This window comes from Zea mays, chromosome 8 (genome assembly GCF_902167145.1).
Source record: "Zea mays cultivar B73 chromosome 8, Zm-B73-REFERENCE-NAM-5.0, whole genome shotgun sequence".
Classification (NCBI taxonomy): domain Eukaryota; kingdom Viridiplantae; phylum Streptophyta; class Magnoliopsida; order Poales; family Poaceae; genus Zea; species Zea mays.
In genome coordinates, this window is record NC_050103.1 from 136,001,020 (window position 1) to 136,024,347 (window position 23,328).

The 23,328-nt window shown below is 42.8% G+C and overlaps 1 protein-coding gene across 1 annotated transcript; it reads left to right on the forward strand.

Moving 5' to 3' along the window:
• Nucleotides 1-8,486: 8,486 nt before the first annotated feature.
• On the forward strand, nucleotides 8,487-10,090 carry LOC103637304 (uncharacterized). Its single transcript, XM_035961816.1, has 5 exons — nucleotides 8,487-8,529; nucleotides 8,645-9,134; nucleotides 9,225-9,287; nucleotides 9,381-9,485; nucleotides 9,576-10,090. The coding sequence occupies exons 2-5, from the start codon at nucleotides 9,099-9,101 to the stop codon at nucleotides 9,855-9,857; spliced, it is 486 nt and encodes a 161-aa protein (XP_035817709.1). The 5' UTR covers nucleotides 8,487-8,529; nucleotides 8,645-9,098; the 3' UTR covers nucleotides 9,858-10,090.
• The last annotated feature ends 13,238 nt before the right edge of the window (nucleotides 10,091-23,328 follow it).

Below are 23,328 nucleotides of genomic sequence, written 5' to 3' on the forward strand. Positions count from 1 at the left end.
TTCTAAATTCTTATCGAATTATTCCCTATCCAACCATGTCATCCCTTAAGCATGGTTCATGTTCCAGAAAACTCCCAAAATACTCTTGTCCCATATTCTACCTATAACTCTACTGTTCATACTAAGTCAGATGATTCATTCGTCACTATTCTCACCAACAGTGAACTTCAGTGTGCTACACCACATACACTCAGCTATAAATACACCCAGCTACCCTCTCCCTCTCCACACACACTCAACACCCTCAGCCAAGGCAAACACCCCACCCACTCAGTTACTTTGCTCTACCGACTACACACATAGTGTCGCTTCGCCTCCAGTCCACCCTCCTGGTAAGCACCTCCGCTCCACCACCAGTAATATCACAACACCACATGACACAGATTCTACTCAAGACTCTACCCATCCATATATCGCTATTCTGACCACTATACTAAATATTTGTTGGTATACTTGCTGGTTTGTATGTTTGCTTGTTCATGTTGCATAGTTATCGGAGCGTTCGTGTCGTCTCGTGGAGGCCAGATCTGCAAGTCTACGCCAGGCGGTGGAGCCAGAAGCCAGTTCCACGAGCTCCCCTTCCCCCTTCGCCGAATAAGCACGACAAGCTCACTGGATCCCTTTGATGCATAAATTACCTATGATTTTTCAACCACAACCCTCAGCCTGTTATTTTATGTATGATATAATTTTGAGACAAGTTATTATGGCCACCCAAGCCGCTTGCCGCAATCAATTCTTGATATATTTGTTACCAATGATTTGAGAAAAGGTGTGAGTTTTCAAAAGAAAATGCTTTTCAAGATGTGTATGATGATGGGTTTTCACCCTTATCACCTTGTGAGTGGGATAATCAGGGACTCCCTGGTTTAGGGGAGGGCCTAAGGTGATGGCTCAGCTGGTTTAGGCGTGAGCAGAAGGATTGTCCCCTCGTATAAGGACCGGTTTGTCATCTTTCACTACCTGTACTCATGATAAGTACAACCACTCGAGACTGTGTGGGCAGTCACTCAATCTGAACTCGTATGGTCCAACCCCAGGGTTATGAAGGCTGGGGAGCACCGGGTGGATAAGGAGGGGGAATGTTTTGTCCGGTTTGGACATGGCGGTGGCCTGACTCCTTCCGGTATAACCATTAAGGTTAGGACGTGCGAGGAAAGAAAGAGATTCGGATTCAGATCTCATTGGCCATGAGATCGCAGAGCCGGACTAGTGGGTAAAGTGTACCCCTCTGCATAGAGTTCAAACCTATTCGAATAGTCTGTGTCCACAGGAATGGACGAGTCTGTTGTGGTATGGCAATTAGTATTTTGTTTTCAAAAAAAGAGGTGCGTTTGAGAAAAGTGGTTTTTAAAAGGTCCGGCGGTTGATCCGTGAGCTATGGTGGACGGGAAGTCCAGTAGCTGTTTTTGAAAATGAAAATAGTGGGAAAATGCTGAGATACCTGGATGGTTTAGTCCAGGGGATTTTGTTCTATATTGAAAAAACTTCCTGCTCCTTTGGGAGAGGATGCGCTTTGAAAAATACAAAATGTTTTACAAAACAACCCTGCATAAAATATTGCTGTTTCTACAAAATATCCTGAGCTCCACATATTCCATGCATTATATCTGATTTCCCCATTCCGCGGGTGAAGGTGGGCTGCTGAGTACGTTTGTACTCACCGTTGCTTATTTGTTGTTTTTCAGAAAAAGGAGATCGGGTAAGAGTTACGACTGTTCCCAACCTTGCCTGTGGCTGTTGGACCGCTGATTTGTTTCGCTGCGTATATCGGGCTGCTTCAGCCCCACTCTGATGATATGTCCCGAGTTGTGGACCAACTCTTAAAGTTGATCGGCACCTTTATAGGTTTGTCTCGTTTAAGCAGATCTGAAATCATCTGATGTATAAATGTGTTTACTAGCCTCCTGGGACTAGTAATTGTATCACATTTGAGTTCCAGAGGATTGGGGACGCTTCAAAAAAAGAGTACAACGAGTGTCTTCGGGACAACTACAACCTTCAAGGTGTATAATATACGATCTTCAGGTCGAATAGCAAGTGCTGAAGTTCAGAGGAGATCTCCCCTTGAACCCTGCAGGTCTCTCAAATGCCTCATCCCTATGCCTCGTACACATTTTCTAAATGTGACTGCATGTAAGGATTTAGTGAATAAATCAGCCAAATTATCACAAGACTTAACTTGTAGGATTTTCACCTCACCCTCATTCTGGAGTTCATGAGGATAAAAATACTTAGGAGAAATATGTTTAGTCATATTACTCTTAATATAGCATGTTTCTATTTGTGCAAGACATGCAACATTATCTTTATAAATAATGGTGGAGGTATTTGCGGTGTCAGAACCTCATGACTTCTAGATGTGATTAGTCATCCGTCGTAGCCAAGCACATTCTCGTGTGACTTCATATAGCGAGATTATTTCTGAGTGGTTAGTAGATGTCGTTACTATCTGTCGGAGACCATAATTAGGGGTACCCTCAAGGCTCCTAATTCTCAGCTGGTAACCCCCATCAGCATAAAGCTGCAAAGGCCTGATGGGTGCGATTAAGTCAGGGATCAGTCCATTCGAGCGACTCGATCACGCCTCGCCCGAGCCTAGCCTCGGACAAGGGCAGCCGACCCCAGAGGATTTCCGTCTCGCCCGAGACCCCCCTCCAACGGCGAACATATTTCCGGCTCGCCCGAGGCCCTACCTTCGCTAAGAAGCAACCCTGACCAAATCGCCGCACCAACCGACCAAATCGAGCATTTAATGCAAAGGTGGCCTGACACCTTTATCCTGACGCGCGCCCCCCAGCCAGCAGAGCCGAAGTGACCGCCGTCACTTCGCCGCTCCACTGACCGATCTGGAAGGAGGACAGCGCCGCCTGCGCCACTCCGACTGCGGTGCCACTTGACAGAGTGAGACTGACAGGCAGTCAGGCCCTGCCGAAGGCATCATAGGAAGCTCCGCTCCGCCCGACCCAGGGCTCGGACTCGGGCTAAGTCCCGGAAGACGGCGAACTCCGCTCTGCCCGACCCAGGGCTCGGACACGGGCTAAGTCCCGGAAGACGACGAACTCCGCTCCGCCCAAACCAGGGCTCGGACTCGGGCTAAGTCCCGGAAGACGGCGAACTCCGCTCCGCCCGACCCAGGGCTCGGACTCGGGCTTAGCCTCGGAAGACGATGAACTCCGCTCCGCCCGACCCAGGGCTCGGACTTGGGCTCAGCCCTAGAAGACGACGAACTCCGCCTCGCCCGACCCAGGGGCTCGGACTCGACCTCGACCACGGAAGACAAACTCGACCTCGGCCTCGGAGGAGCTTCCACCTCGCCCAACCTAGGGCGTAGACCAGCCACGTCAACAGGAGGCGCCATCATCACCCTACCCCGAGCTGACTCGGGCCGCAGGGAACGAGACCGACGTCCCATCTGGCTAGCTCCGCCGGATAGGCAATGATGGCGCCCCGCGTACCCTGTGACGGCGGTGGCTCTCAGCCCCCTTACGGAAGCAAGAGGACGTTAGCAAGGACTCAACCGCTCCGACAGCTGTCCCTCCGCCAGGCTCCATCGCTCCTCCGACGGCCATGACATCACACCAGCTGGGTGCCAAAATCTCTCCGGCTGCCACAACGGCATGTACTTAGGGCGCTAGCTCTCCTCCGCTAGACACGTAGCACTCTGCTACACCCCCCATTGTACACCTGGATCCTCTCCTTGCGCATATAAAAGGAAGGACCAGGGCCCTCTTAGAGAGGGTTGGCCGCGCGGGGACGAGGACGAGACAGGCGCTCGCTTGGGGTCGCTCGCTCCCTCTCCCGCGTGGACGCTTGTAACCCCCTACTGCAAGCGCACCCGACCTGGGCGCGGGACGAACACGAAGGCCGCGGGATTCCCACCTCTCTCACGCTGGTCTCCGATCGCCTCGCTCTCCCCCCTTCGCGCTCGCCCTCGCGCTCGACCCATCTGGGCTGGGGCACGCGGCGACATTCACTCGTCGGCCCAGGGACCCCCCGGTCTCGAAACGCTGACACTATCCATTGATAACCTCCTTCCTCATTTGGGGTGCTATGGCCCAGGTGCAACAATGCACATGCTTCAGAAGACATGCGACGACCCACATGTTTTCGGAGCTTGCACACGCATCAACATTCCATTAAAACATGATCATTTAAATCACAACAGTAGATAGCAAATACAAAATATTAAAGGCCCATACCTCATCAATAATAAAAGATGATAAAATAGCATGTTATGTTCGTGTCTAGCATGGCAAATTCGTCGAATCCAATATAACTTTATCACAAGTTCAACATTTTATTCTGTCGAGTAGAGGGTACGTGGTAAAAGAGAACGTATCCATGCCCATCATAACCAACATGTATATATAGTAAATGATCTATACTCATGTCCTAATAGGGGTTTACCTATCAGCTATCGAGTTGCGGGTACGATTGCCATCTTTTCTTTATTCTTAAGTATATTTTATTTATATTTTATATTTATTTTATTGTTTTATTATAATTATTTATTTTCATTTTTATGTTTACTTTATTTGTTTTCTTCTATTTACTCTCTCTTTCTATTTTTTGTTTTTTTAATCTTTTTTGCACTATATTTTTTAATCATTTTATGTTTTATTTTTTATTTTTATCTTTACATCTTACATGTTATATGTTATGTTCGTATAGTAAATACTCCCTCTGTCCTAAATTAAAATATATTTTACTTTTTTACTATATTCATACAATAATTAAATATTTAATATATGTGTCATATATATATATATACACTGTATTTATATATTACACCTGGGTGCATTCAATATAGAGAATGCACCCAGGCCGAACCTATGCGCCAGGAGCACCTGGTCCGAGCCAACCGCCCCACCCAGGCCGAACCGACGCTTCGTCTTCGTCCCTCCCGCACGCTCCCGACATAACCTTTTCACTTCAGACTCAAGTTTGCAATTAGAGGATACCCCTAGTTGCGATCAACAAGCAACAAACGTTGCAACTGGAGCAACAACAGAGACTCAAGTTTTCAATTAGCGGATACCCCTAGTTGCAATCAACAAGCAACAAACGTTGCAACTGGAGTAACAACACACCATGCAATGGTAATCAAGGAGTAAAAACAGAGACTCAAGTTTGCAATTAGAGGATACCCCTAGTTGCAATCAACAAGCAACAAACGTCGCAATAGAAAATCAACAAACCACGCAGTTGCAATCATTAGTTGCAACCAATATTGAACAAACGCCGGTGGTGCAATGGTAATCAAGGAGTAAAAACAGAGACTCAAGTTTGCAATTAGAGGATACCCCTATTTGCAATCAACAAGCAACAAACGTTGCAACTGGAGCAACAACAGAGACTCAAGTTTGCAATTAGCGGATACCCCTAGTTGCAATCAACAAGCAACAAACGTTGCAACTGCAGTAACAACACACCATGCAATGGTAATCAAGGAGTAAAAATAGAGACTCAAGTTTGCAATTAGAGGATACCCCTAGTTGCAATCAACAAGCAACAAATGTCGCAATAGAAAATCAACAAACCACGCAGTTGCAATCATTAGTTGCAACGTGCGGGGACAGGGAGGCGCGCGGCGGCGGTGGGGGGCAGGGAGGCGCGCGTACAGGAGGGTCGAGGGCGTGCTCTTATGGGGAGGCATGCTCGGGGTGTTAGGTGCTCTGGTCGGACAGGGAGTCTTGGGATCTGTGCATCCACAAACTAAAATACACATGGGTGCATTTTAGTGCCGCCGTATGTATATATATAGGGCAGGTATAACGGGAGCCCTGGGCTTCGGATATTAAAGGAAGCCCAGGTCGGTTCCGAGGTCTGGTCCGCTGAGACAGGCGCGCCTGTGTTTAACGTAGTCCAGACAGGCGGCATGCAGGACAGACGGCGCCGTTACGTGGTTGTTTAAATGGCAAGGCGGTAAACATATGGTAAAGGCACGGAATTATAGGGAATAGTTTCCACATGCAAACGTGCTTACTATGTTACGTGGGCACGGAATTTATGGATCTTGCATGGGGTGTAATGGCGGCAGGTAAATATAACGTAGAATAAGATGTTGAAAGATATGACATAAAACCGAAACGACACAAAAGTTGCATAAATAGTATATACCGTTTGGCGTAAAACGTTAAGTCATTGTGCGTAAATAGTGTATTATGGATATTAGTTTGACATTGACATCGCCATAATATCGGGACGGTTTCGGAAATAATGGGGAGACCCTGTAAACGTGGATGCGGTTACTTGTATAGTATCCGTGATTTCCTTTCATCCGAAAAAACACCACAAAGCCTGCATAACTATTTGGAGGTGGAGATGGCCGGCTCTGGAGAGTCGCCGGCGATGGTAGGAGATGGCGTTCGTCTTGATCCAGAGACGGAGGGAGTAGTTGATGGTAACTCACTGGTCACACCACCTCCTGCTCTACTGGGTCCTGTGATCGACGAGATGAGCATAGGGGAAGAAGGAGAACAAAGGGTTCGACCTCCTATGTCCAATATTAGCTCCAGGGAGATGGATACGCCTCAAATACTGCATTCACATGTAAGTCCAATTGTTGTATTTGATTCTTGATTGATTAGATTGTTATGAACATATTCCATGGTACAAACAACAATGTCAATGAATTTGCAGGAAAAAACATTGATCCAACTATAGTGCCAACGGTAGGGATGACTTTCAAGGATGTTGATGATGCATATAAATTCTATAAAAGGTATGCATATGAAGTTGGATTTCCACTGAAGAAATACAGAGAGAAGACATTCAGTAAGTGGATAAATTGTTCACGTGAAGGTAAAAGTGCGCCAAAATCAAATGATACACCTAGGATGAGGAATAGGACTTCGGGGCGTACGCAATGTAAGGCTGGAATAAAATTAAAAAAATATGATGATGAAAAAAAATGGTTGTAGCTGCAAAAATTGAACTGGTAAACTTGGAGCATAACCATGAGTTCATAACTGACGAAGCAGAGAAACAACATTTACATTGCAACAAAAGTAGGGATGCTGAGTTCATAAATTTTGTTGATGCAATGCATGATAGCCGAGTGCCGCAGCATTGCATAGTTGATTTTATATCAGAAATGCATGATGGGCCAGAGAACGTACCGGTAACTGCTCTAGATCTGAAAAACATGTAAGCAATATTTTTATGTTTCATGTGTATATATTAAGTGCCATAAATATTACTATAGTAAATGTGTGTGTAATCATTTTTTGTGCAAACAAATGTAGGAGGGCAGCAAGGAGAAGAGAAAACTGCGCAAATGATGTAGCCAAACTTTTGGCTTTCTTTACAAAATGCAAGAAACAGAATCCATAATTTTTTTGTGATTTCCAGCTAGACAATGATGGGAAAATAGTGAGTATTTTTTGGTCACACACAAGTATGCAGGGGGAATATGCAGATTATGGTGATGCTGTGACATTTGATACAACACACAAGACAAATATATATGATAAACCACTGGGCATGTTTGTTGGAGCTAACAGCCATCTGCAGTGTACAGTGTTTGGATTTGTTTTGTTGGGAGATGAAACAATACAAACTTTTGAATGGGCTTTCAATTTATTCAAAACATGTATGGGATGCGAGGGTCCGAGAGTTATGCTTACAGGTATGTGGTATGTCAATTTGTTATGCAAAACGGTGAATTAATTTATTGTGAAAGTAAATTAATAGTTTGTGAGCAATTGCAGATCAAGATCCTGCAATGCCAATTGCTCTAAGAACTGTATTTCCAAAAACAGTTCACAGACTGTGTTTATGGCATGTCCAGAACAGATTTATGCCATTCCTAAATGAGATATATGCAAGGTTTGCTGTTAAGGATTTTAAAACAACATTCCAGTCTATTATATATCATCCATTAACTCCTCATGAGTTTGAATGTGCCTGGGAAATGATGCTAGAGGAGTTCAATCTTCATGAAGATATGACTCTACACAAATTATATGAAATAAGAAAAGAATGGATACCTGCATTTTTTAAAAACGACTTCTGTGGGATAATGGTATCTACACAACGAAGTGAGAGCATGAACAGATTAGTGAAGCAATCACATGTAGATGCGAACACCCCACTGCATGAGTTCGCTAAACAAATGATGAAAATGTTGCACAGCAGGAAAATGAAAGAATCAAAGGAGGCATTGGTGAGCAAGGTATGTCGTTCTTGTTATTAATAACGTATGGCATACATTTTATGTAAATAATTTGTTTATTTATTATAATAATGTCTTATAGGGACCAAGGACAACAGATACATTGTATAGGTTCGAAGTGAGAGTCTCTAGAGCATACACCAGAGCTGTTATGAATAGATTTGAGGAATCAATGAAATATGCCACTGCATACAAAATATTAAAGGACGCAGAAGGTTGTGATAAAGATTGGACCATACAACATACAAAAAGGTCTAATAAAATTGTGTGGGGACAACATCAATTCAAGATAACAGCGGACATAGAAGCTGGGGAGTATACATGCGAGTGCAAACAGTGGGAACATACAGGTTTGTACATATTATGTTGATTAAAAGAATAAATTTGCATACTAAAGAATTTGTTGATTGTAGTACAAATTAATGTATATCGTTAAAAAATAATGGTTGTTTTTCATGTTTTCAGGTCTATTGTGTGTTCATCTTTTAAGAGCCTTCATGCATCTTCAAGTTGAAAAGATACCTTCAAAGTATATATTGCAAAGGTACACTGTCTCATCAAGAAAAGATGTACTGTTTGAAAGAATTGATAAGAGCTTCAGGGGAAAGGATGGAGTTACTAAATCATACAGACAGACAATGTTGTTAACGAAAACAATGAAAGTAGTTCGCCAGGCGTGTATGTCAAAAGCAGGGTACGACAAGGCGATGGATGTGTTGGATGAGCTCGATGGCGTTCTATGCCGATTAGAGCCAGATATTGGATGTAATGAGTCATGTGATGTTAGTGATGATGAGGAAGACAAGGTAATAATATTCCAGTTGTTTAAATGTTATACCATTTGTAACATATATTATGCATAGTAACATGTTATTTGTACCAGGAAGGAGAATTGAACAAAAATAATGCTGGCGATGAGATGGAAGATGACAATACAATTACATGCCATAAAATGGTATGTAAAAGATAAATATATAAGCTTGCATGAAGTATTGTATATAATGAATATATAAAATCAATGTACTAAGCAAATTTTATTTTGTAGGATGAGCATAACACCATGACTGGATGTGAACATGCGTTAACATTAATAACAGCTGGTAACCAGGTACATATTAAAAAATATTGTTCATTTGTCTATAATGAAAATATATATTTATGCTGCATGGAAATGTTGATGTATTTGGGTTGGGCTATATAGGAGGACAACATGAGAATTCCACCTGAGGTTGGTGATACAAGTTCTCCGTGTCACGTAGCACAGGAACAAATGGAACATATTGCTGCATCCTCAGAAGCTAAAAAGGTGAGCATTGATAAATGATTTTACTGACTGGTATAAAGATAATTTATGTAAATATGTGTATACTAAATAATAACTTCTTTTATTATACAGAGGTTGAATTTTAATGTGGATGTTATAAATCTGAGTATGCCGGATCGTGCAAGACCAAAAGGACGGACAATAAAAAATTCAGAAGATAGGATTATGAGACTAGGTGCGAAAGGAGAAAAAAAGAAGAATAGGAGATGCCAATTGTGTGGTATAGCAGATGGACATAACAGTAGAACGTGTCTGTCTGTGGAAGAGAACAGGGCAAGACTAGCAAAACTGGCTAATCGAAAGAGAGGACGACCAGCCGGATCAAGACTAAACAATAAAACAACAGCTCCATAGTGGAATGAAACATCGACTGCTAAAAAACATCGTATTGATGAAGAAGTGGAAAATGAAGAAGCCGATGAGCATATGGAATTGGGCGAATAATTTGAAGTGTGACTAAAGAGTGGTCGATGTAGTAGAAACTTGTAATAGCACAATGACCTATGTTTTAGTTTTTTGGAAATTAATAGTTTGCATGACTGGGTTATATAATGCGTTGATATAAAACTATAAAATGTTGCGTAAAACTAGACCATTACACAAATTATGTAACTGAATATATACCACAAATTGGCATTGAACGTTTAGCAATCGTCAGATCTGAACATAAATGGTATATAAACTCTATACACTTAACATAACTAATCGAATGGGAGTACATACTTCGGTTTCGCAATACAGGTACACCAGACAGGATGTAGCATAACCACTGGTTACAGTTAGCATAATTAGCATGGTAAATGTGTAAAAAAGGAGCCTAATGTATATAAAATAAGGAAGTATATAGGTTGCATAAAACTTGAATATTAAAGATAATATGATAATAGAAATACGCCAAACATTGGACGCAAACGATTAACCATCTCATAATCTGGAAATGAAAAGCATAGAATTTCGTAAGAGATAACATAACTAGACATTCTGGTAACACTTATGTTTGACACACTTCAAATAAAAACTGATACGAAGTAGCATAGACACTGGACACATCGAACATAAGTAGCATATGGAGTATCATACACATGAGCAACGACTGACATAAGTGACTTAATAAGTAACATAAACAGTTTTGGGGATCCCATAGGGAATCATGTTCAGCTATGATATCTAAGTCTTGGCTTTCAAACAACGCTGTCTCCTTGGAGCATACTTGAAAGGCAGCAGTTCTACAGGGAGGGGAACAACCCTGTTGTTGCGATGAAAGGTCAGGTAATGCAGAACAAAGGCACGTTGGTCCAATGGTTCATCCTGAAATAGTCATAATATCAAATTAATGCTAAGATTAAGTATGAAGGAGTAATATATGCATGATCAAAACACTAATTTAGTAACATACCAGAGTATAAAATTCTGATAAGTCGCCATCATCAAAATCGTAGTATTGGAGGAAGTTTGCGACAAAAAACCACAATCGTTTGACCCTGGTAACATGGTTGGACAATTGGGAAGAAGCCCAATCTTGTAGTTGCCAAACTTTGGTAAAGTTGAATCAGGTCGAGCTTCATGTAACGCAATGCTAAGTCTTCTCATTATTAATCTGGACCAAGGTATCTTCGTTTCATTTATCAACAATTGATCATTGTGGATTTGTTTCCAGGTAGTGCCTCCAATCAATGTCCCATAAGGATTTAAATCTAAGATGTCTATTCGACGAAGTTCAAAGTTGATTGCATAAAGGGTCCAGTGACTACGGCGTAGCATAGGAACCAGGATATGTTAAGATATATGTATAAGTTTATGAATGAACAATAATAGGCATATGGAAAATTAAAGATAAGATAACATATAACTAATGACCAAAAGAACATTATAATATTATTACAAATAAAACTGATTGGGGCTCACCAATTTAATTTGGTTCAGAACTTCATCTAGAGGAAGCGTCGGTTGAAGTTGTTTTTTAAGAAGTGATGTTGAGAAGGGCTGGGGATTTGAACTGTGTTGTTCGAACTCCTCGATATTCAAAACGGTCTGGACAAAAAAACAATTGATTAGTATTATATATTTATACAGTAAGGGTTGCAATAAGATACAAAGTTGTAGAGAGAAAAATACCCCAACATTGACATTCAGTATTAGAGTGTTGATTACAGAATCTGGATTGTATAATACATCATCCTCACGAATATAGTCGATAAATCCCTGCATGAAAATATTCTCAAGGCATTTATTAGGACCAAACGACTGGACAACATCGAGGACAGAACCTCCAAATCCTCCAAAATTTATGATAGACCTGGGAAAAAAATAAAACTTTAATTACAAATCATCTCATTATACTTAATTGGAATTTGAATAACGAATACATACATACTCGGATCTAGTTGTCCTGACAAAATGAACTTAAGTAGGTTGCGAGCACAGTCTTCGCGTGACACGTGGGGAGGTTCAGCAACTGCAGATTTAGAGGAACTATCCCTTGCAACAAGTTCATTAGTTGCCTAATATATGTATTTATGTTAGTAAACAATTGCATAAATAATTATGTATTTTAGTGTATATATATGAAAAATATGAGAAGATAAAACGACATGACTTACATCTGTCAGTGGGGTTTTATCAAACTGTGGTGCACCAGATACGGGAGTATCATGTGTAACAGATTTTTGTCCTTCCTGGAAACAATAAAATTATTAATATAAACGTAATGAAACATAGGTTATAATTAATATTAACATAATATGATGAAGGTATAAATACTGACAGTATTTATATCTGGTGTTAATTCAGGAGCAGCAGACTTGTCGGTTGTGGGAGCCTAGTGAATAAAGTAAATAAAGCATGCATATATATTACTGTTACTTGCATACATTGTAAATGAAAATATAATAACTGTGATTAAAGGAAAGCAAACATTTGATTTTGGAGTCTTGTCAAATATAGGGGCATCCATAACTGAATTTTTTTACAGACGTTCCCACTGAAATTCTGTAATGAAAACATAGGAAATTTGAGTAAACAGTAACTTGTATGCTATATTTAATACATGATTTATATATAAAGTTTGTATGAAAAAACTTACCTGTTCTGATACTTTGATATCATCAGAAGGAACATGTACTTCCTGATCATGTTGCTTATTATCACGGGTTGGAACAGGTGGAGAGGATACTAGAGCATTTGTTGGAGACATTGAGGTAGTGGGGGGATACCTACATTTGGAAAATATAATAATAAAGTAGTTGTTACTGAAATGAACCAGAAATATAAATGTATCGTTAAAAAAAAGGTTAAACATACACATCATCGCAAACTACATCAATATACTATCAGGATGCATAAATAAATGAGATCTATCATAATAAAATCAAATGTAATGTGTTGGTGACTGTATGAGTATAAATTAATGCATAAGTTATATATACAATGCTGCATAAACTAAAGTATCTGAGATCATATAACTAAATATAATTTTTCCCGCGATAATTCGTGAGCTTGATTAATATAAAAAAATAAACATAAATAACAAAACCTTCTTGCTGTGAATCGCACTGCGTTGCACTCTCAGGACTTCATCGATCATTTCACCAAATGTTTCAGCTAGTTCAATCTGCTTTGAAACAATCATCTGATGGCTCAGCTGAAGAGAATCACAGTACTTATCCACCTCTTTGTCATGAGCGTCAAACATTGATTCAAACATTGGTCGATGCTGGGAGGGCAAACATTTCAACTTATTGCCAATCAAATGCTCGATACGTGGCACATATATGTTGAAAACGGCAGAAACGGGCCGTTCTGGTGCAATGACGTAACACGTTTCTGAACGGCTACGAAACTGTAAAAAGCCCAGTTACAACTGTTAGCAGTAATTAAAATTGAAACTTCTGCAAAACAGGACAAAAAATGGATATGTCTAACCTCTGCATAGCCAAATGGTTCACCAGTTTTACGGGGTGGACGTCTGTCACCCCGTGCCAAATCTCTTATGGTCTCATTATCAAAAAACTTAATGCGAGGAGTACCATATTTGTTATCAGGAGATGCAGGGTGATGTAAGTGATCAAGATAGTAAATCTGAAAAAATGAATGAAAAATATAAACTTAGTACAAAACAAATATTTGCATATCATATATATGCACAGTGAACAAAATAATTACTTACTAGAACTATGAGTGAACATCCATATATTGTTGTTGTAATGTTTGTTTTGTTCCTTTTGTGCCAACGTGTGGCAGCATCACACAAATCCGTGTAAACTAGTTGACACCAGTCAATATCAGCCATTCGGGCCATGTTTGAAGTCATTAGTACCTCATTGTTTTTAATGCCCCATGAAGCAGATGGAAAAAGAAGTCGATTGAATAGAATCAGAAAAAAGCATCTGATTGATAACTCATCATCAGTGCCAAGCACTATCTTGTCCTGAAGCTTGACAACATCAAATTCTTCTTTACCAACTTTGAGATCACGTCTAAGTTTTGCAGCAGCATCCACTTCACCATACCAATCAGTAAACTCCCTGCCCCCTCCAGCACATGGCAAACCCAAAATAAGACGAACAATCTCTTTTGTTATCTTCAGTTCCTTGCCAGCCCCTGGGCGTATGGTCATGTCATGTGGATCCAATTTATCCATCAACCACCTAATGAGAGATCTGCTCTCTAAGGCATCAGTTCGCAAATCAAATATGCTGGAAAATCCCAACCTAGCGACTGCATCGCGCTGCCGATCGCTCATTATCCAAGTTGAGACAATAACATCATAAGGAATGCAGCAGATATTCAATTTCTGAAAGCATAAATAAATATGCATTAATACACAAGGCATATATATTGTTATAACTAAGGATACTATATATACATACAATTGATATTTATTAGAACCTTGTGAATAACTATTCTACAACACTAAAAAAAATAAACAGTGTACTTTGAGATAATAATATACATAAATGTAACTTGGGGGAAATACAAAATTGATTGGGCACCAAAATTAACACATAAAAAACAGGAATATATATATATATATATATATATATATATATATATATATATATATATAGTACCTAGGATTTTCTAGGAGTCTTCTGTTTAGGAGAACTTTTTTTTGTAATGATATTAGACTTGGCATCTATATCAAACTTTGGACTGCTTTTCACACTCAGAACTTGTGGAGAAGGGACCTTTATCTTCTTTGCACTGTTTTTTCTGTAGGGGAAGGTGATGTCACTACCGGAATTCGGCTCTTTGCCGAGTGCCGGCGGCTTTGCCGAGTGCTTTTTATCGAGCACTCGGCAAAGCTGAGTTTGCCGAGTGCCGCACTCGGCAAAGTCCTGCGCTCGGTAAATAGCTTATTTACCGAGTGCAGGACACTCGGCACAGCCAAGCACTCGGCAAAGACTGCTTTGCCGAGCGTCAAGCACTCGGCAAATATGGCTCTCGGCAAAGGGCTGTTAGCGCCGTCTACAACTGACGGCCGTCAGTCTTTGCCGAGTGTCAAATATCTGGCACTCGGCAAAGAGAGTCTTTGCCGAGTGTCCTATGTAGACACTCGGCAAAGCATATTTTTTTTTATTTTGGTCACCAAACTTTTTGTGGTATGTTCCTAAACTATGTAGACCTACATGTACCATTTTGGGACAATTATAACAGTGTTTTCTATAGCTAGTACATTTAGTTTGTTTATTTGAATTTCTTCGGAAAATTCAGATTTGAACTGCAGGTCACTCGAAACTTGGAAAACCGTGCATGCAAAAATGATATCCATGCTACTTAGCACAAGTTACGACCGATTTCAGGAGCGGACCGGAAACTTCGAGCACCATGCTCACTCAACATGATCGTAAACTTGCCATCCAGGTGTTTAAAAATTGTATAAAACAGAAACAAAGTCAGAAAATCATGAAACCTGTCCACGTGTCATGATATCATATGTAGAGGCTGTGATAAAAATTTGAAAAAGTTTCGAGAAAGCTGTAACGCACTATGTGTACAAACCTAAGAGATCCACATTGAAACTCTATGATTTCATGTGTGGTTCTCTTAGGTTTCTACACATAATGTCTCACAACTTTCTCCAAACATTCTAAATTTTTTATCACGGACTCTATATATGATATCATGACATGTGGACAAGTTTCATGATTTTCTAAGTTTGTTTGTGTTTTATAAATTTTTTAAACAGCTGTGTGGCAAGTTCACGACCATATTGAGTTAGCATGGTGCTCGAAGTTTCCGGTCCGATCCTGAAATCGGTCGTAACTTGTGCTAAGTAGAATGGATATTATTTTTGCATGCACAGTTTTCCAAGTTTCGAGCGACCTGTAGTTCAAATGTGAGTTTTTCGAAGAAATTCAAATAAAAAAACTAAATGTACTAGCTATAGAAAACACTGTTCTAATTGTCTCAAAATGGTACATGTAGGTCTATATAGTGTAGGAACATACCACAAAAAATTTGGTAGGGAAAATAAAAAAAATAAAAAAGTAATTTGCCGAGTGTCCACAAATGACACTCGGCAAAGCATGCTTTGCCGAGTGCCAGCGGGGAGACACTCGGCAAAGGATTGTAAAAGATTCTTTGTCGAGTGTCATCCAGCTGGCACTCGGCAAAGGACACTTTGTCGAGTGCCAGCGATCTGGCACTCGGCAAAGAATATTTTAATATTTTTAAAAAATCTTTGCCGAGTGCCAGATCACGGGCACTCGGCAAAGAAAGCAAATAAACGGCTCTCGCGCGTTCTTCCTTTCTCTCCTTTCTCTCCACTCACTCTCTCTGTTACGATGCCGCGCCGCTCGCTCGCAGCCGCGCACGCCGCCGGGCACGCCGCCGCGCCGGCCCCTCCCCGCGCCTCCCCGCGTCGGCCCCTCCCGCGCCGGCCCCTCCCCGCGCCTCCCCGCGCCTCCCCGCGCCGGCCACGCGCACGCCGCCGCGCACGCCTCCCCACGCCGCCACGCCCCCACGCCGCCGCGGCCCGGACGCCGCCGCGGCCCACGGCCACCCTCGACCTCGGCCCCGACGCCACCTCGGCCCCGACGCCGCCGCGTCCCACGGCCGCCCTCGCCCTTAGCCCCGACGTCGCCGCGCCTCCACGCTGGTATAAACATATGTTCTTTCGTTAGTATATATGTTCTTGTATTATCAAAGCTTTTATGTGCTCAAAACATATGCCAATAAATGCTTTGTCGCCTTCAACGGTATTATCAAAGCTTTTATGTGCTCCTGGTATACGTGTGAATGTCAGCCATCGTGCTGTTACTTTTATTTGCAGGTTTTGGAAACCTCCCCGTGCAGGGGAGGTGCTGCCGAATTTTTTTGTTGACAGACTTGTTTATTTTTTTGCAGAGGTCTTCCTAGCCGTTGCGGGTCTGCCTCGCGTCGCCACTGCACCGACCCGCCACAGCCCCACTAGCCTGACTCCACCGCCACCCTAGGTATAACCTTTATTTCCGCATCATGGTCGTAGATCACGTAACCCAGTTAGGCATCTCACGTAACCGAGATAGAGTTTCGGCGTCACCTCCCTGTTGTTCTCCGGACAGTACACTCTCCCTGCCAGGACGTGTATCCGGAGAACAGCGGGGAGGTGCTGCCGAAATTCTATCTCGGATCGGAGTAGAGCATGGAAACTAACTCCATCTACGCAACCGCGGGTGGGATTAGGACCTATCATCACCTATTAGAAGGTAGGAACGTAGTGTACATGCATTACATGTCTATATTAAACTATACTCGGTTATATATGTTAGAGGATGGAGGACCGTGAGTGGATGTACACGGGCCGCGTTCGACGTAATGATGTCACCCCTGAATGGATTTGGAAGACCGATGCTTTCGTGGAACGGACATATGGCGAAGCTGCTAAAGGAGCTAGCCTAGTCCCTTGTCCGTGCAACAAATGTGACAACCGGAAAAGAAAACCAAAGAAGGCCATGGTAGAACATATTTGGAAGAATGGATTTACGCTGGACTATACTCGGTGGATCTTCCATGGTGAAGCGCATCACACGAGAGAGGAGGTGGTGAGACAACGCGTCGAGGATTACGATGCTGATGCCGGGGTAGCGGACATGTTCAACGACTATCACGAGGCACAGTTCGCCGAAGGAAGTACTACAGTGGATCAAGAAGTTAATGTTCCCTGATGGGTATGCAGCTAACCTTAGTAGGGGGGTGAACTTATCTACTCTGCGAGTCTTAGGGATGAAGAGTCATGACTTCCACATATGGATTGAACGAATTCTTCCGGCGATGGTTCGAGGCTATGTCCCTGAGCATGTCTGGCTAGCGCTTGCAGAGTTGAGCTATTTCTTCCGCCAGCTTTGTGCAAAAGAGTTAGCTCGGACCATGATTGCAGACTTGGAAAGGATGGCACCCGTGTTACTGTGTAAGCTGGAGAAGATCTTTCCACCCGGCTTCTTCAATCCGATGCAGCATTTGATTATTCATCTCCCGTATGAGGCACGAATGGGGGGGCCCGTGCAGGGACGTTGGTGCTATCCAATCGAGAGATGTCTAAAGACTATCCGAAAGAAATGTAGAAATAAATGCAAAATCGAGGCTTCCATTGCAGAGGCATACATACTGGAGGAGGTGTCAAACTTCACAACAACTTACTATGGTGACAAACTGCCGAGCGTGCATAATCCACCCCCTCGTTACAATGATGGCGACAATGAATCGAACCTCAGCATTTTTCGAGGGCAACTCGGAAGCGCAAGTGGTTCGACCACCAAGACCCTGAGACATGAAGAGTGGCGCCATATCATGCTATATGTATTGACCAACCTTGAAGAGGTGACGCCATACATGGAGCAATTTCTTCATGAATTCTGGCGTCGATCAAGGGACCCAACTCCACAGGAATATGATACCCTTCTTCGAAAGGGTGCGGGAAATGGATTGCCCGATTTCATTTCCTGGTTTAAACGTAAGGTACGTGCTTAGTTTGTCATTTGAAGTTGCTCTTACGTGCGAATAATATAACAATCTAGCGTGTTTGAACTTGCAGGGCCAAAGAGAGCCGTCTATGAGTGCCGAGTTGAGACAAGTAGCCAATGGCTTTGCCTATAGGGTCAGGAAATTTTCTGGGTATGACGTCAATGGATACCGTTTTCGCACAACAAGCTACGACCAAAGTCGGCCCAATCGAAAAACCACGTGTTCTGGAGTCTTTACGCCCGGGCTTGACGAGGTCGAGTATTATGGAAGAATTGAAGAAATATATGAACTCAATTTTTATGGTTCCAAACCTCTTACTCCAGTGATATTCAAATGTCATTGGTTTGACCCTGAAGTTACGAGACGGACACATTCTAATCTTGGGCTAGTCGAAATTCGACAGGATTCCACCTTACCAGGAGACGATGTCTATATTGTGGCCCAACAGGCCACACAAGTGTATTATCTTCCATATGCGTGCCAAACGAAACAACATCTTAAGGGTTGGGATGTTGTGTATAAGGTATCACCGCACGCTAAATTACCTGTTCCAAACGATGAAGATTATAACTTAGACCAGACACATATGATGGAGAGTTCTTCCAAGAAGATGGGCTCGAAGGGCAATTTGAGATAGACTTAACCGAAGCGATCAGAATGGAAGTAGATATTGAAATGGTTGTTGATGACGAGGATGATGAGGTGCAAAATGAGAATGACTTAGAAATACTTGAAGGCAATGCCAATGATGAAATTGCGCCTTCAGATGATGTTGACTATGAAATAGTTGATAGTGATGATGACACTTATGATCCGGCTAACCCAGACACATATGAAGATTATTTTTAATCGATGTAATGCTATATTTCATTTATTTTGCATATGTTTCTAAATACATATTTTTTTATCTGTGCTTAATTGTTTACTCTTAATTGCAGGTTGTTGGACAAAGATGGTGGGCGGTGGGACGAGGACGAGGAGGGGGAGGGGGGAGGGGGAGGAGGAGCACCCGTAGGACGGAGGAGGAGGCGCAGCAGGACGACGCCGTACAGCAGCAGGTGGAGCAGCAAGCCACTGTTGATGCGGCACAGCAGGACGACGACGATGCGGCGCAGCAGGACGACGACGATGACGACGCCGCTCAGCAGGACGTCTCAGGTTCTGGCTCCTCAGGTTCGAGGAGTATCTACCTGCGAGGTCCCGCGAGTCTCCCTAAGCGACCCATACTTCGTGACAGACGTCCGCTGATACGACCCGATGGAGAGAGGTAGGTAACTTTAGATGTTGTTGCTGCTTTTTCATATTATATGTTCAAATTAATAATAGAAACTAATACTTCATCTTAATCACTTGGACAGGTCTTGGATGGTTTTGGAGACTGCAGTGGGTCACGGCCGCAACCCCAATGGCATCCTCGGCCTTCTATGCAGGGAACACTTCCCTGGACTTGTCGAGTACGCCGGAGTGACGAGCCCAGCATACACCTTCGACCACTACACCGTCGCCCCCGATGCAGTAGATCAGGACGGCAGATAATTCAACAACAAGGCAGAGCGGGTGAAGCAAGAGCTGTGGGTAAGTCTTCCTCGCACTATATTGTTTGATAAGTCGCATTTGTTGCATATTCTTGAAATAATGTATGGATACATCGTCTTTGTATGTAGGATTTCTTCAGATGCGATGCTGGATACGAGGCCAGGGCGGATGTGGTGTCTACTACGTGCTGTAAGAAGCTCGTCGTGGACATGCACTACGAGGCGCGCATCCAGGCCATCGTCACTTACCACGGCTCCGTCCTTGGAGAGAAGGTGAACAAGGACGCCCGAACCATGTCGTTGACTCCGGACCAGTACTTGCAGGTAAATACAAAACTTTATTATTGGTACTAAATATGCTTATTTTTATCTTCTGATATGCAGTGTACTTATATTTTTTTAGATGATTCCTCATTAGTGCGCCGCGCATCCTGAGTGCTGGGAGCAGATGGTGCAGAGGTGGTGCTCGGCTGAGTGGGACGAGGCGCACAACGCTAGCCGGGAACGGCGTTTGCTGATGCAAGGTCCCTCCCACCATCAAGGCAGCCGCAGCCTGGGCAAATACGCGGAAGCATGGGTACACGCTCTTTTTTATTTAGGTATATAACTTTCGATTAGACATGATTTCTAACCATCTCGTTGGTTTTCTCGCAGTCGGCGGCACATGGTGGCGCGCCTTGCTCCACGTTCTCGGCATATGCTATGCCCCACAAGGGGAAGGCGACGTCCGACGTCACCTACAACCCGGATGACGGGCCCGAGGCGTACACCAACCCCGCCATCCACAGCCGCCTCAGTGAGTACACCGCCATGGCCAAGGAGGTCCATGGGCCAGATTACGATCCGAGGACCGAGGACATCGACGGAGATGTCCTCATGAGGGTCGGAGGAGGCAAGAGGCATGGGCGGTACTGGATTGCCGACAGGGCAATCGACTCGTCCTCCACTCCCACTCTCTCTCAGGTGCGAGCAAGGAGCACGAGCGCGAGCCCAGCCATACGACCTCGGCAGGACAGCTCACAGCATCGTATCCAGCAACTCCAGGTTATTCCTTATCTATTCATCGTTCATTGATTATTATATATCTTCTCTTTGCATTATCGTAACATTAGGGCGAAATATTACAGACTCAGCTAGATGATGAGAGGAGGCAACGTGAGGAGCTGGAGAAGAGGATGGCGGAGATGTTCGCGTACATGCAGAGCCTTGGCGCCGCACAGGGTCATGCTCCACCACCTCCGTTGTTCCGTGCAACTGACCCTGCTGAGTTCACTACTCCTGTGAGTATCAAAATTTTAGTACTGCATGATATATATTCATATGTTCTCACACATACAATCTCTTCTCTGTGCAGGGTCAATCGGCGGCGTCGAACAACCCTCATGCTTCGTCCAGCCCTTCGCCGAACCAATCCAGATGCCCACCTCGTTGATGATCCAGACTTGGTCTTGTGAGTGTTGGTGATGTTTGGCTAGACTTGGTCTTGTGAGATACTTGGTGATGTGAGTGATGATCCAGACTTATATCTGTTTTGTGATGATCCTGACTTATATTTGTGAGACTTATATTAGTGAGACTTTGTGATATATATGGTGTTGATGATAAATGTGTTCATTCTGTGATGCGATTGATATATAATGTGATGTGAATGATATATATCTTTTGTTTGTTTGGATGGAACAGCAAAAACAAATAAAAAAGGGACATCCTGGTCACTTTGTCGAGTGTAACACTCGGCAAAGGGTCGCTTTGCCGAGTGCTATGACCATGGCACTCGGCAAAGAAGGAAACCTGGGAACCGGTAAAGCCATCTTTGCCGAGTGCTGACCATGGCACTCGGCAAAGAAGGAAACCTGGGAACCGGCAAAGCCATCTTTGCCGAGTGCTGTTGCCAAGGCACTCGGCAAAGGGACTGGCAAAGGGGCCCACTGGAGGACTCTTTGCCGAGTGCCGGTCCACTAGACACTCGGCAAAGAGTCCTCCTTTGCCGAGTGCCTACGAGAGCTCTCGGCACAGGGACTAGCGGTGGGGCCCACTGGACCCGTCTTTGCCGAGGGCCATGATAGCAGGCACTCGGCAAAATTGGCCTCTTTGCCGAGTGCCAAAGAAGACACTCGGCAAAGGATCCGTCACCGTCACTTGGCGCCGTGACGGTGACTTTTCTTTGCCGAGTGTCAAATGGCACTCGACAAATTCTTTGCCGAGTGCCCGACAAAAAGTACTCGGCAAAGAGACTGTTGCCGATGTACAGTTCGCCGAGCGTTCTTTGCCGAGTGTTACACTCGGCAAAGCCTTTGCCGAGTGTAAAATAGCCTTTGCCGAGTGTCTGAGACACACGGCAAAGGAGCTGTGTCCGGTAGTGTGTTGATCTGAATTGGCGCTTCAACGCAGGAGCATCCATGAAATCGTCGTCGGACAGTGTGAATGGAGCAGGAGGTTTTGTTTTTACACGACAAGCTAAAGCCTTTCTGCGAAAACGATGGACTGGTGTTGGTTGTGGCTCATTTTGCTTCTGATTATGTGGGTTGTCATCTTGGTGAGCTGAGCTGCTAGATCTTGTACGTATGGAAATGTCAATGGAAAAAACCTCCTGACTGGATTCAATGGTTAATCTTTTTGGATTACTTGGAGGGCGATCAACAGTTCTCATGATTAAACACTGAATAAATCTGTTGAAAAAAGTTGTTTTTAAATACAGTGATTTATGCATGAATATATGCCAAAAGACTCTAATTTTTACTATAACTATCTACAATGCATACTACATAATGCTAAATAGAATTACATAACTTAAACTACCTTTTACATTTATGTGACAGCATTTAATGAACAATGGTCATATACAAACATAAAGATTGATTTAATATTTCATATAATTGGAACTGGAGCATGTTAAAATAAGTGCCTTTTTTGCATCAACTAACTATACAACATGTTTTAATAACTGGTTCATAGTAATATACACATTTAGCTCATATTCAAAAATGAATATTTAAATAACTTTTGCATAAATAACAGTTTCTGTATGTATTTATATATAATAAACAGTAGTGTATACTACTGATTCAATTAAATAGAACAATACAATTATGCTTATTACCTTACATAAACATCTATACAAATGAGCATAGACATTACTGCCGATATGCATAAATATCAAATCCAATAAGTATATTTTATATATAATACAACAGGTGTGTAAACTAATGATTGAAGTAAATAGAACAATACAATTGTGCATATTATCTCGACCAATATTCAAAACATTTGTACAAATGTGCATAAACAGTCTTGACGATATGCATATATATCAAATACAATAAGCATATATGTGTTACTAATGTTGT